The sequence below is a fragment of the Cyprinus carpio genome, chromosome A1 (genome assembly GCF_018340385.1).
Source record: "Cyprinus carpio isolate SPL01 chromosome A1, ASM1834038v1, whole genome shotgun sequence".
NCBI lineage: Eukaryota > Metazoa > Chordata > Actinopteri > Cypriniformes > Cyprinidae > Cyprinus > Cyprinus carpio.
Genome location: NC_056572.1, coordinates 31,231,908 through 31,246,720, shown reverse-complemented (window position 1 = coordinate 31,246,720; position 14,813 = coordinate 31,231,908). Strand labels below are relative to the sequence as shown.

General features: G+C 35.5%; 2 protein-coding genes and 1 pseudogene across 3 annotated transcripts in view; 1 reads left to right on the top strand and 2 right to left on the bottom strand.

Annotated features, from left to right (window-relative positions):
• Window positions 1-14,813, bottom strand: part of LOC109055918 (BTB/POZ domain-containing protein 3) — a 102,839-nt gene that overhangs the window by 81,185 nt on the left and 6,841 nt on the right. The gene's annotated exons all lie outside the window — the stretch shown is intronic.
• On the bottom strand, window positions 77-4,858 carry LOC109053052 (annotated as a pseudogene).
• Window positions 8,245-13,854, top strand: LOC109053051 (ESF1 homolog). Its single transcript, XM_042762360.1, has 11 exons — window positions 8,245-8,753; window positions 9,337-9,596; window positions 9,833-9,843; window positions 11,081-11,338; window positions 11,444-11,558; window positions 11,632-11,776; window positions 11,879-12,037; window positions 12,706-12,830; window positions 12,917-13,013; window positions 13,109-13,188; window positions 13,265-13,854. The coding sequence occupies exons 1-11, from the start codon at window positions 8,312-8,314 to the stop codon at window positions 13,721-13,723; spliced, it is 2,151 nt and encodes a 716-aa protein (XP_042618294.1). The 5' UTR covers window positions 8,245-8,311; the 3' UTR covers window positions 13,724-13,854.

Sequence of the window (14,813 nt, the reverse complement as noted above, 5' to 3'; positions counted from 1 at the left end):
AATTTTATAACCAAACATAAATAAATCATTATTTATTTATGATTAATTACTCAAACAAACAATCTCAAAAAAAAAGTAGAGTCTGCTGATGCAATATTCGTGTGTAATCATGTTCGTGGAAGTAAAGCAGATCCCGAGTTGATTTAAGGATTCTTCCTGTCCTAGGACTTCTGGGGGTCGGTCGGAAATTTGCTTATTTTTGACAGATCGGCAAACGAGACATTCGCCGAACCCCTTTTTGCTGGTTTTGCCTGTAAATTTATCACAAGATGGCAAAGTCAGAATCTCACTACAATTCCATTTTTGGAGGAATGCGATTGGCTGTGGTTTCCATGCTTGACCAATGAAAATGCAACAGACCTGAGACTCATGAGGCTTCCAGCCAATCATGTAGAGGATCTGAAATGTAGCTGGAACTGAACCGTCTTCATTGCCATACATCTCTAGAAGAAATCAAATTAATAGAATAACAACTTCTAGGATCATCAGGTAAACAAAACACATTTTAATGTCTCTACATCAGTCCTTCTCAACTTTTTTGACTCCAAAGCTGCAAAGACAATACTTGTAAGCCCCTCCAAAATATTTCTGATACATCTGCAATAATGACAAAGCTGCTTATTTTCAAAATATCAAGGAGTGGCACTACAATAAATACATTTCATAACTCCAATAACTTACCAATGAATAACAAGAATTTTCTATATTACCAATAAATAACAATAATTTTCAATCATAAATAGACATTTCTATGCAATAAAATGTTTTAGAGATTGACAAAATTATATAACATAGAACGTATTATGAAATACGATTTCATCTTACATATATAAATATAGATACGGTATATCCAGGTTATGCAAAGATCACGAAAACCCTGATTCTTGAATTAAAATGTCAGTTGTTAAACGAACGTATTATGAAATACGATTTCATCTTACATCTTGATTTTTAATTGTTTTAGCTGATATTAAACCTTTTGTCTCATTTTAAATAATTTTAATTTTCCATCTTGCGACCCCCCCCTGCTTGAGAATCACTGTTCTACATAAAAGTATTCTTGTAGAAATACAAAAAATAATAAAAATCAATACTACTGAAATTTAAATCGTCATAACGTTGGTTTTAAACAAGTATTTAATTAAAATATTATATCAGAGGTCCTGGACTACACTGAAGTACATCATTTAAAGACATAACTTACATTTTAGCATAACCACTGTTCCACATATAATTGTTGTAGAAAGTATAAAATATATAATAAAATAAATACAATGGAAATTTAAATTGTCAAAGTGTTCGATGCAGTTCCCAGTTTGCAGTCTCACCTTTATAAATGGCAGCTGCCGCCAGTATAGTGTCTCTGTGTAGAAGTGACTTCCTGTTCCACGCACAGTTGCTTTCACCCATACCTGAAGCACAGGAATAAACTGTGAACACATTCTCCTTTTCATAACATAACACAAGACACCAAATTGAAAGAGCTTACCTTGTAAGTCCCTCATGACCTCCAGCATACCGGGATAATGGACCTGGACTTCATCAATGTCCTGAATGATGACACGAAAATGCCTCAGAGTAGTCACACATAATTCAACTCAAAACTTGAATCAGTGTAATCAAACGTTGATATAGTCATACCACAGTGAGCATGTTGAAGCCGGCCCGTCCCAGCAGGTTGCCCAGATCTGTGACGGCCGTGTATGATAAAATATGAGCAAAAAAACCACCCCCCCCCACCACCTCTAACAACAGAAAACATCACAGCACATAAAACATCTCCCCTCCGACCACCACTCCAATGAAAACAACACCCGGCTTCAACACAACACCTGGTGGATCTGAACCACAACAACAGGGTATTTTGTATTATTTATATTGTGCGACAGGACCGCACACTTGGTTTGATCCTCATACCTGTCTCAAAGCTCCAGGAAGATCGTTGATCCAGTGCAGACTGAGGAGACAAATACTGCTTTATAAATGACAGTTCATTCTTTAAATTTCCCATCATGCACTGCGGCAGTACTGTACCTCAGGCTGCTGAGCGCTAGGTCAAACGTGTTTTCTTTAAATGGCAAAAACTCCTCATCTGCCAAAACACACTGAGTAGGCATCTCACATTTCTTCCTATTTCTCTAAAGAACAAGAAAGAGAATAAAGTTTCACTAAGGCTGCGTTTGTCTGATCAGAAATGCAGCAAAAAACATAATTCTGTGAACTTTATTTCAAAATTTAAAATAACTTTTCTATTTGCATATATTTTAAAGTGTAATTTATTCCTGTGATGGTAAAACGTCTTCAGCGTCACATGATCCTTCAGAAATCACTCTAATATGTTGTTTTGCTGCACAAGAGATATTTCTTGTTCTTAGCCATGTAAAAAAAGATTGTTGTTTTATGGTCGTATCAATATTGAAAACAGTTGTGCGGCTCAATATTTTTGTGGAAACCGTATTGCAAGTTCAAAAGAACAGCATTTATTTGAAATAGAAATCTTTTGTAACATTAGAAATGTCTTCAGTGCCACGTTTTTTCAATTTAATGCATTCTTGCACAATAAACGTATTAATTTCTTTAAAAAAAAAAAAAAAAAAGTCTTACTGACCCCAAAAGTTTGAATGGGCATAACTAAAGCCATTTATAAAATGTAAAGTTTATGTTGCAGCTGTGCTTTAGTAAAATAAAGACATGTTAAGTCTCTTACCAGGGAAGAGTCTGAAATGTCTGTTAAAAAGAGACGTTCAACGATGTCCTGAGAAGAGAGAGAGAATCAGTGTAACTTTAAGGAATAATTTACTTTCTTCTGCAGAACACAAAAGCAGATGTTGTAAAGAATGTTCACACTGCTCTTTTTCAGTCAGTGTACATGCTCTCAAGCTTCTAGTGTTTGAATATGAAAAAAAAAAAATTAGCCTTTGTCTCCTTTCGCTTAATGTGAACATTAAAAAAAAAAATACCTCAAGTCATTATGTATCACAACATCATGAATGTACAGTACCTAAAGGCAAATTTTCTTTTAAGAGTACTATTCACACTATTGTTATGAACGGCTGTACCTTACTCAAATGCTCCGCGATGTGACTCTTCCCACATCCTACATCCAGAGCCAGAGGGAAAGTCCTGCAATGACATTCAGGGATCAGAAAGTACAATTTTGTTATTATTTACTCACCCTCATGTTATTCAAAACCCACATGACTGTATTTATTCTTGTGAAAGCAAACAGGATATATTATTCAGGATGTCAAATTTGCTGTTACGGTGAAAGCGGATGGGGACTGGAGTTGTTGAGCTCTTAAAACTCTAGCACACCACACTCTAATCCAATTCTATAAAAAAAAAAAAAAATCCCCCCCCTATAATAACTCCACTCAATTTTCAAACTTCTAACTCCTATCTTCTCTGTTCTTTTTGTATTCTATCTGTTTGTTTTCTTTTTATTTATTATACAATTAACAAAAAGCAAAAATAAAAAGGAGTTAAAAAACTACCAACAATAACTTTGTTAAGGCTTTTTCTAACTGTTTTCTTTTTATTTATTACATAATTAAAAAACTAGCAACGTGAACTGTGTTAAGCTAACTGTGGCTTGTTATAGCACTTGCATATCATTGCTCTTTTGTTGATTTTGATTGCTTCCATTGTCATCATTTGTAAGTCGCTTTGGATAAAAGCATCTGCAAAATGACTGCACGTAAATGCAAAAATAATACTTACATTTATAAACTTCAAAAAAAACACACATAAAATTACTTAATAATACCATAAATATATCACAAAAGCTCAACAGTCCCAGTCAACAATCATCTCTCGGTGCCCCAGTCCCCATTCACTTCTATTGTGTGGTAAACAGTAGTGCTGTCAAACGATTAATCGTGATTAATCGCATTCGGATCCAAAATAAAAGTTTTGTTTTACATAATATATGTATGTGAACTTTTTATAAAAATATATATATATAAAAAAAAAAAAAAAAAATATATATATATAAAAAAATAAAAAGTATATATATTTATATAATTTATATTACAGATAAATATATTAAATATAAAAAAAAACACACATATAAAATTTATATTTTTATTAGATATTTAATATATAAACATACTATTTTTCTTAAATATATACATGCATATCTTTGCATTTATATATACATAATAAATATACACAGTACACACACATAGGCTGTACTATGTAAACAAAAACTTTTATCTCGGATGCGATTAATCGCGATTAATCGTTTGACAAACTGACAGCAGTAGTAAATAACAGACTGGACATTCTGCTTTTCTGCTCCAAAGAACAAAACAAAGTCATACAGGGATGAAACGACAAGACAGTGAGTAAAACGATTTTTTTTTGTCTGAACTGTATCTTTAAGAACTAGTGTCAGGATGTTTAAAAGGGATTTTAATAAGCGGGCAGTGACCTTGAGACATCATAAACTCTGTCGGCTAATCTGCTCCCCACCTGCAAACACAACGAAAGCAGAAGTTTATTCACACAGCTTCAGTTCTCCGAGAAACAGTAATAAACCACCTCACCTCGTCTCGGAGGTAATCGTATTTGTCGCTGTCTAGTAAAGATGAAGCCCATTGCTTCTGCCTGCGCTTCATGCTCCTGTCAAACACGTTCATAACGCCTCCCTGAGAAGAGAGACCCCTCCATCCCCTCCACAGACATCGCAGAGACCGGGGGCTTTTCACACTGAGACTCATGCTTCTGTGCTGATTCTCATTTTAACACATGATGTCTGCCGCAACTCTTTCAAACACAGTCTTCTGTGTGCCTCAATGGAGCTCAGCTCTGCGCCGCACAACAGAGACTGTGTCTGCGGTAAGACCTGGACTGGAGCAGTCCGGACTCTGGAACATGGACCGAAATTCTCACTGGGGGGGCATTTCGTTTTATAATAACACAAACTCTTAAACTTGTAAACTAAAACAGAAATTAAAAAATAAATAAACAGTAAAAAAAACAACAAAAACTTAAATTGGTCAAGTTCTATATTAAAACAGATTTTAAAAGATAGTTCAACCAACAACAATTCAGCAAAATAGTAATAACCAATAATAATTCAGCAAACTCAAATCGCCGAGTTTTGTTCTGCGCTATTATGACTTTTATGTATTTATGTTAGAATCCAGTCACCGCTCAAATCGCCGAGTTTTGTTCTGCGCGCTCGCGAATCCTCTCTTTATAACAAAGCGTAGAGACTTTTTTCTATTCTATTCTATTCTGTTCTATTCTATTCTATTCTATTCTGCAAAACAACATTAATTGAGTCGGAAAGGGGGGAAGTCGAAATAAATAGAGAACAACTGACATGTACAACATATAAAGTGTGGCTTTAGTTTGAAATTCATTTTTCATCGTTAAAGGTATGTAATAGTAAAAACAATAATAAATGAAATAATAAATTATAAGAAGTAAAATTGCTAGTAAATTAGTGATTATTAAAAAAAAACTTGCAAACAAATAATGACAAAAACGAACCTTATCTATAATTAAATAAAACATTACATAACATTAAATTAAAATAAAATAAAATAAAATAAAATATTATAAATTTTATTAGTATTTTGAATTATTACTGTAAGTCTATTTATATTTCCAGCAACAAACTCACAATAGCCTCAGATTTATGTTTGGTGTGTTCAATTTAAAGTTTTATTAATATTTTAAATTCCTTTTTATTTTATTTTATATTCATTATTCTAATGTCTAATTAGTTTTTTATATATATATATATATATATATATATATATATATATATATATGGTGTGTTTTGAGCTCTTCGTCTTGCCGTATGCAAAAAGGGGCGTACACAGAATGTCAAAGTGAAAGGAAAGACTCGTCTGGTGTGTTTTGAGCTCTTCGTCTTGCCGTATGCAAAAAGGGGCGTGGCTAAGGCTTCCAAGATAAAACAAAAATAAAAAAGAATAACGGAAAAAAACATGTGTGCAGTTATGCAAAAAAAAACGAAAAACAAAACTATTAACGTTATCACAAAATGCAATGATGTTTTTTCAATTAACGACCTGCACAGTGTTTTAGTTAACAGACACTACAGACATAAAAATACAGCCAAATGACAATTAAACAACATAAACTCTAATTTTAAAAAATCTAAACCTTGTAATACTCAGCCAAATGACAAGTAAACATTATAAACTGTAATTGGACAACATGCCTTCGTTTTTGAATTAACTTAAATCTTGCCTTGGTAATACTGCAATATAAAGTTTGATAACAAGCACCTCCTTTCTCGTACTTTGTCAGTGTCTTTTTGTGATTTAAGGTCGCTTGTTGAAATCTGATTGAATGAAATGAAAACTGATTTATTACAGATGAAAACATGAACATGGGCGGACTTACCCATTAGGCAAAGGTAGGCGACTGCCTTGGGCCCCCCAAAAGCCAAGGGCCCCCTAATGCTTTTTCATATAGGAGATGCGCATTAAGCGCGGACACGCGAACGGTTGCTGTTTACGGTGTTTATGCACGACAATCGTCTGCGCGTCCGAGTTGAACGTGCTTCTTGTGTATACCAGCTTGTAGCAAAATAAAATTTTATGCATCTAAAGCTGACTGCCGCACGAGCGCGAGGTCCCTCTTTCCCAGCGCGCGCACACTTATCTCTCTGCGTTAAGCGCGCGGCTGAAAGGAGCTGCGCTTTCAGTTAAAACACTGATATGTTGCTTCTCTAATTTTACATATAAGTATAGCTGAAATCACAGCACAGCTATTGTCTTCAAGCTATTCTGTAGCCTATTTGATTTTTATCAGACGACGGCACGATTATATATTTTTGTGCAGATTAACTTCTCGGAAGGGAGAGCTGGTTAGTCTTAATGGGTCGCGTTTCAGTCACTATTTCATATTCATCCCGTTGTCTGACAACAAACAGTCAAATGTATCAATGAAAACAGTTTTGAGAATTTAGCTGCATCAAAATACAGTATGTGGCACAGAGAGGCAAACAAATGTAATAATAAATAATAAATGTACATTTTGCATGTTCAGACGTGAGCTGCCCTGTCATGCGAAAATGCAAACAGGTTTGTGTAAAGTGCTCAGTGCAAAGAAAGAGAAGTAATAGGAAGCTAGTATTTCTGTTTTTTTTTTTTTTCATGTGTCTAATAGACATGAACAAGTTCTTTGAAAAACATCTATGACCTATGAAAAATGTCTACTCTTCATGCTCTGTTAACTGGTTTCACTAATAATAAACATTTATTGCATAAATACATTTTTGCATTACAAAAATGCCTTAAAAGAAAGTGTTACAGGTGTGCATATTGACACAGAACAATGAGTTTTAAAGATATGTCAGAGCAAGATATTTTCAGTTGAGACAGCTCAAACATGCATTTTAGTCTGGGACTAGCTTAAGCCTTGTCTGTGAAACCATGGGGAAAATATTAATTTAAGGTACATTTAGAACAGATAAAAATGTGCGATTAAGTTGTGATTATTCACAAGTTAACTCATGACAATCATGCCATTAATCGTGATTATATATTTTAATTAATTGACAGCAAGTTAAAATGAGTAAAATAAAATGTAGGCTTACGCTGGTAACTCACATTTTCATTTTACCTGATAAAGTACCATTTATGAGCTGAGCTGTTTTGTTTAGACCTGTTACCGGGGAAACCACTATATTTCTGACTCCAAAAGCACCTCCTACTGGCAGAGAATGAATGTGCATTTTCAATAATCCAGTCTGCAGTTTTTGTTCAGACCAATGCGAATATTCACACACACAAATCTGTTTTAAATAATATAATAATTTATACTTCTGACTCATCCCAGAAATATAAAGTTTCAGTTGTGAGGTTTATCATTTTATAATTTTATTTTGTTTTATGTTAAAACTAAAAAAAAACGGTAAATCAATTGCTATTTCGTGTTCTACAACATGAAATAATAAAAGTATCTGCTAAATGAATAAATGTAAATTAAAGAATCCCATTAGAACATGTACATAAAAAAATGTAGAACATTGGACACAACAATCTGGCACCATTGTGCAGCAGCAAGCATCACGACAAAAAAGGACCTTGAGGGTTTATCTAGGTAAATGTGTGCAAATGTATAGGGCCCCATTCCTATATTTGCCTGGGGCCTCTTGAAATACACCACTTCTGTGTGTTTCACATAATGAACATGAAGCACATTATTTTGGGTTATCTGTGTAAGAGATGTCTCATGACATTTCTTTTAATGAATATACTCTTGAAATACACCACTTCTGTGTGTTTCACAGGTTGATGCTGTCATCAGGCTCTTCCGAATAATCCCCATGGCCTCCAAAAACACTGTAAGCGGCGACGACCGCTTCTCGAAGGTCCACAAGGACCCTCGCTTCTGGGAGATGCCCAGCAGAGAGCACAAAGTCAAAATCGACAAGCGCTTCAAGTCCATGTTCCACGACGAACGCTTTAAACTCAAGTATACGGTCGATAAACGCGGCCGACCCGTCAACCAGACGTCCACCGAGGACCTCAAGCGCTTCTACAATCTCTCTGACTCCGAGCAGTCGGACGAAGAAGAGGAGAGCGAGGAGACGGAAAAGCCCAAGAAGGAAAAGAAAGTGAAAAAGGCTGATGAGCAACCTCAGGATGAGGGTGAAGACGAGAGCGATGAATCTGAAGAGGAGGCAGACGCCGAGAAGATCCCGAAGACAAAAGAAGCTAAGAAAACCAAAGAGCCGCTGGTAAAGGGAGTGAGAGTGTTTGAAGAAGGTACTGCATTAACTTTATTTTAGAAATGTGACCCTGGAGCACAAAAGCACACATAAGAAGCACAGGTATATTTGTAGCAATAGCCAAAAATACATTGCATGGTTTAAAATGATCGATTTTTCTTTTATGCCAAAAATCATTGGGATATTAAGTAAAGATCATGTTCCATGAAGATATTTTGTAAATTTTGTAAATATATGAAAACTTAATTTTTGATTAGTAATATGCATTGCTAAGAACTTCATTTGGACAACTTTAAAGGCAATTTTCTCAATGTTTTGATTTATGTATTTTTAATTTTTTTTTTTTTTTTGCACCCTCAGATTTTCTCGGCCAAATATTGTCCTATCCTAACAAACCATGCATCAGTGAGAACTTGTATATTCAGCTTTCAGATGATTTACAAATCTCAATTTCAAAAAATTGACCCTTTTGTCCTGTTTTGTGGTCCGGGGGTCACATATTGCATTAATATGCATTATTAATCTGAGTAATGCATCTGATTGTTTTGTTTTAAAATGGATCTTTTGAAGCCTATACGAATGTATTTATGGCTTGATACGGTTTGTATTGTTTTTAACAGATGAGGACGAGGATGAGGAAGATGATGGCGTGGAAGAGAGTGAGGATGAGGAGGAGGCTGATGAAGATGACGAGAGCGAGTCAGGTGATGACAGCGACAGTGGACCCGATCTGGCTCGAGGGAAGGGTAACATTGAGACCAGCTCTGATGAAGATGACGATGATGATGAGGATGAGCTGGAGGACTATCTGCGGCGTGAGGAAGAGGAGATCGAGCATGACTGGGGAGAGATGTGGAAAGATGCTCCACGCAGTGACAACGTGAGATTTATTAATCAGAAACTGCTGTACTGAATACGCATTAACTCATTAACTATGACTTCTGCCTTAATAAACTCATAATTTGCTGTTTATTAATAGTTAGTAGGGTGGTAGTTAAGTTTAGGAATAGTGTAGGATTAAGGATGTAGAATATGTGCTTTATAAGTACTAAGGTCCTCGTACTGAAGTGTTACTGGTTGTTGCTAGTGTGTTATTTCCTGTGTTTGTGTGTTTAGACGTCCCGACGGTTGTAAAAGTTGTTGCTGCTGTGTTATTGATAATAAACAGTGTTCCTAGACTGAGTGGTTGGCTGGTTTGTAACATGAACTGGGACTGACTGAAAGCTAAGATTCCTGGATCTCTTCAGTTCGTTTAGAGCCCGAGGTTGCGTGGTGCTGTCTGTGACGGAACGGGACAGTTTCACATGAAGTCCTTGACTCTCTTCGCGTTATGTAACATTACCATCTCAGTGCTGTTCAGCCGAGTCTGGACTGGTGATGTGTGTGACGGTGTGTATCACATGTCAGTTTCTATCCCATCTCAGTGGGGAAGCTGATGAGCGCTGAACAGTGATGTGTGTGTGTGTGTGTGTGTGGTGTGTCCCGGAGATCCGTCTGACGTTGGGGAAGGGAGGATGAGCCTGCGCAGATAAGGTAACAGCCACAGTACGTCACTGTCTGAGCTGTTTCAGATTCTTACTCGGGCATCCCAGAACAAAATGCAAACAAACTTACATCAAAGAAACCTTTCATATTCATACAAAACATTCTCATAACAAAATCAGCACTGAAAAACACCACCAAAAAATTCAGTCTAATTAAAATCGATTCATTCAGTACTGAAAATTAAAAAATTTAAAATAATCGTCTTTAACTGAAACATTATATTATTAATCAGTTTGCATGCACTTAAAAAAAATCAGTCAAATTAAAAACTAACCTTTTTACAATGTGTATTTTTGTGATTATGCTGTGTTGCATGCTACATTATATAATTAATTTGAATTTTGAATTTAATTTAATTATTTTTTTAAAGAAATGAATGGAAGAATGCAGTTAATTGTTCAAAAGTGACAGTGATTTCTGTCTCAAATAATTGCTGCTCTTTCTATTCACCAAAGAATCATTTAAACAGTTCCACATTTCTCACAAAAATATGAAGCAGGACAACTGTTTTCAACACTGATGATAATCAGAAGTGTTTCTTGAGCAGCAGATCTGCATATTAGACTGATTTCTGAAGGATCGTGTGACACTGAAGACTGGAGTCATGATGCTGAAAATACAGCTTTGCATCACTCGAATAAATTACATTTCAAAATATATTCAAATAGAAAATAGTTATTTTAAATAGTAATAATATTTCACAATGTTGCTGTTTTTTCTGTGTTTTGGAACAAATACTGTAAATGCAGCCGCCTTGGTGAAACATAAAAAAAAATCGTACCTACCTGTATCTCTGTATTCTTCAGCCTTTTGACAATATTTAACATCTTCTAGCTTTATATTCACTCTGAATGGTTTTCAAGGATCATTTGATCTATTTAGTTTCGCTCAGAGGAAGCGTGGTTTTAACCAGTGTGTTTTCAGGATCTACCGAGAGAAAGTGCGAGACTATCAGTTCAAGCGTCTGAGGTATTACTACGCCGTGGTGGAGTGCGACTCGGTCGAAACCGCAGCAAAGATTTATGAGGAGTGTGACGGCTATGAGTACGAGAGCAGCTGCTCAATGATCGACCTGCGGTGAGAGCCTCACATTCACAGAGATGCTAGAACTGAAACCATCAGGAACACAAAGCTGCTTTCTAAGAACTTGGCTCATGTTTGTGGCTCTGGGGGTTTTTGCAGGTTCATCCCTGATGATGTGACGTTTGACGACGAGCCGAAAGATAGAGCCACTGATGTGGATTATAGTTCCTACAAGCCTAAACTCTTCACATCGACGGCCACCACCACAGCCAAGGTCTGTCACGCTGAGTCCTACATCAGATCTGAGCTGCTGACTCAGTGTACTATAATGTGTGTGTTGTCATTAGGTGGAGCTGACGTGGGATGAAACGGATCACGACCGGGTCACGGCTCTCTGCAGGAAGTTCAATAAAATAAGAATGTTGGACATGGACTTCAAGGCTTACCTGGCCTCCTCCAGTGAGGAAGAGGAGGATGAGGAACAGACAGAAGGTAAGTGTTGACTGAATCATCTAGCAACATTATTCTGAACTGTCACTGGTACTTTTTTCATTCATCAGGAATGTTGTTGTGTTGAATTGAATGTTCTCTCAGCTGAGAAGCCCGCTGAGCCTCTTCCTGAGGAGAAAAGGTGCAGTAAAGAGAAGAAGAGCACAGAGCAGATCGCTAAATACAGAGAACTACTGAAGAGCATTCAGGACAAAGACAAGGAGAAGGATGACAGCATGGATATGGAGGTCACATGGGTACCAGGTATCAGATTTTTTTTATTTATTTATATTGCATAGATTGTTAATTCTAAACATTTAAATTTTAATATTAATATTATTAATTAATATAAATTTTGTTTGTTTTATTTTTTAATTGTTTAATGTTTTATTTTATAATTAAAAGTAGCATTGCATGTTACTGTTAAGAATATAATTATAATAAAATGCATTTTTATTCTGTAAATATATTAAACATATAATAAAAATAAATATAAAATAATGTATTCAATATGTATACATATGTAAAAAAAAATTTTTTATTTATTCATAAAATGTCAAAAAATTTATTTATATTATGTATTTATTGTTTTATATAATATTCATTCATTAAATATAATAAATAATTTATGAATATATATATATTTATCAAAAATGTTTTGACTGCAAACATAAACATATTACTTTTTGATATAAACAGTATATATAAATACATATTTTAATTTTATTTAATACTATAAATATATTTGTAAAATGATTATATTTTTTAAATATATATTTTTATTTTATTTATTAGTAATATTTTGTATTTATATTTAAATATAAATATAATAGTAATTATAAACTATATAACGTTAAATTAAATTGGTACATGTTATGTAATATTGACATATTTATGTTTTATTAATGTTTACTCATTTCATTGCTTTTTAGGACTGAAGGAAACAACTGAGAAGCTTGTGAAGAAGAAAATGGAGGGCAAAGATCAGCTGACTCCGTGGGAGCAGTACCTGCAGAAGAGGAAGGAGAAAAAGAAAGAGAAAAGGAAAGGAAAGAAGGTAAATGTTTCGCTGGGGAAAGAAACATGTAGTTTGTCCTTCATTTCTGTCCTTCTGACTCACATATGCTCTTTTGTCTTGTGCAGGAAGCAGAGGAGGCGGAGCCTGTGATCAGTGATGATGAACTTCCTGCTGATGTTGACCTCAGTGACCCCTTCTTCAAAGAGGAGCTCGGCTCGACAGGTTAGTGTCATGCTTTCTTATATTCAGCATCAGTTTCTCATATTCCTTTAGGAAGTATTACACCTCTAGTGCTCTAATCTATATCCTCTCTGCAGCATCCCTGAAAAACAAAAAGAACAGGAAGAAGAATGAAGAGAGGACACCCGAAGAACAGGAAGAGCTGGAGAGACGGAGGGTATGTTTCTCTGATGTTCATGAATGTGTGTTTGTGGGTAATGCATCGTGGGTAACGGCTGTGTCGTGGCGTCTAGGCTGAGATGGAGCTGCTGATGGACGACGAAGACGACGACAAGCACAAACATTTCAACTACGACAAGATCGTAGAGCAGCAGAACCTGAGCAAGAAGAAGAGGAAGAAGCTCCTGAAGAGCAACACGGCACTAGAGGAGGACGACTTCCAGGTGGACGTTCACGACTCGCGCTTCCAGGCCGTGTTCACTTCCCATCTCTACAACCTGGACCCGTCCGACCCGGCCTACAAGAAGACCAAAGCAACGCAGAGCCTCCTAGAGGAGAAACAGAGACGCAGAGAGGAGCGACAGCACAGCCAGGAGGAGGCGCTGAAGAGCAGAGCCCTGCAGGACAAGCATGGAGCAGAGGCGCCCTCATCCTCCACTAAAGTCATGGACCCCGGTTTATCACTGCTCGTCAAATCCATCAAGAACAAAACTGAACAGTTTCAAGCGCGCAAGAAACAAAAGACAAAATGATTCCGATTCTGAGAGACTCGAGTCTGAAGTGGATTCTTTAATGGTTTTCTGGAGTCTTTGTGTGTTACTTTAGTGACTAATTTGTGCTTGGAGACAAAAGCTTTTGATAATAAACATCATACTTTCTCCTAGTTCAGACTCGATTAATTATGTTTGCGTCAGACTTTTGTAATTGACCGGCTATTTTTGGATGAAAACATCAAGGGTTTGTTTAGTGTTGTCCTGTAAAAAATTATTAAATACTATTTCTGTATTTTACAGCAAAGTAGGGATGTAACGAATAACCGCGAGCCGGTTGAAAAACTATTAAAATCTGTGCTGATTCAAATCGGTTGAGATGCTAAGCAAATCGTGATTAATTTAGGTGTAGGAGTTTAAATGAATGTATGTCTGAGGGGAACTTACTGTCTTTAGAAAAGTTTAGATGGTATTTTTTCTTTTCATCTTGCCTCTGTATAATGCATATTAAAGTTCATAAGTGCAACGCTGCTTCGTTTACAGCAGAAACCAAGGAAACTCTTTTAAGCACCACCTGCTTGCAGAGAGTGAATCTGCGTCTCATTCAGTTCGTCTGCTGTTTCATGCAGATATTTTTATGTGAAGTTTCACAAAACTGAAGTTAAACCATTCTGTTTATGCTTCAGAATTTCTAAATTATACAATCTAGTTTAAATTAAAAACTGCTCATGTTTCATGTATGCAGCATCTTTGTTTGGATCTTTATTAAAATTCATAAACTGAAACACATTTTAAATGGAAAGAACACAGAAAAAGCCTTATTTTGTTGTATGAAGAGATTTATTTTATTTGTGTTATTTATTTGATTTGGGGCTTTTTTAAAAATTTCAGTTTAGTTTTGTTATTTACATTTACATTATATTTAAATTTAGTCATTTAGCAGACGCTTTTATCCAAAGCTACTTACATATGAGGACAATAGAAGCAATCAAAACCAACAAAAGCGCAAAAGAATATGCAATTTATTTTCTTAATTTAATATTTCATTTAATTTTTGTATTTTAACATATTAAACATTTTATTATTTCATCATCACTATTATTAATACCTAGTAGTAGTAAGTTATTTCGTT

Excerpts from the sequence above, each read along its gene's own strand:
- LOC109053051 (XM_042762360.1), top strand. The coding sequence starts at position 8,312 with ATGGCCTCCAAAAACACTGTAAGCGGCGACGACCGCTTCTCGAAGGTC. Across the intron at positions 8,754-9,336 it reads AGTGAGAGTGTTTGAAGAAG|ATGAGGACGAGGATGAGGAA; the intron begins GTACTGCATTAA and ends TGTTTTTAACAG. Across the intron at positions 11,777-11,878 it reads GGATGAGGAACAGACAGAAG|CTGAGAAGCCCGCTGAGCCT; the intron begins GTAAGTGTTGAC and ends ATGTTCTCTCAG.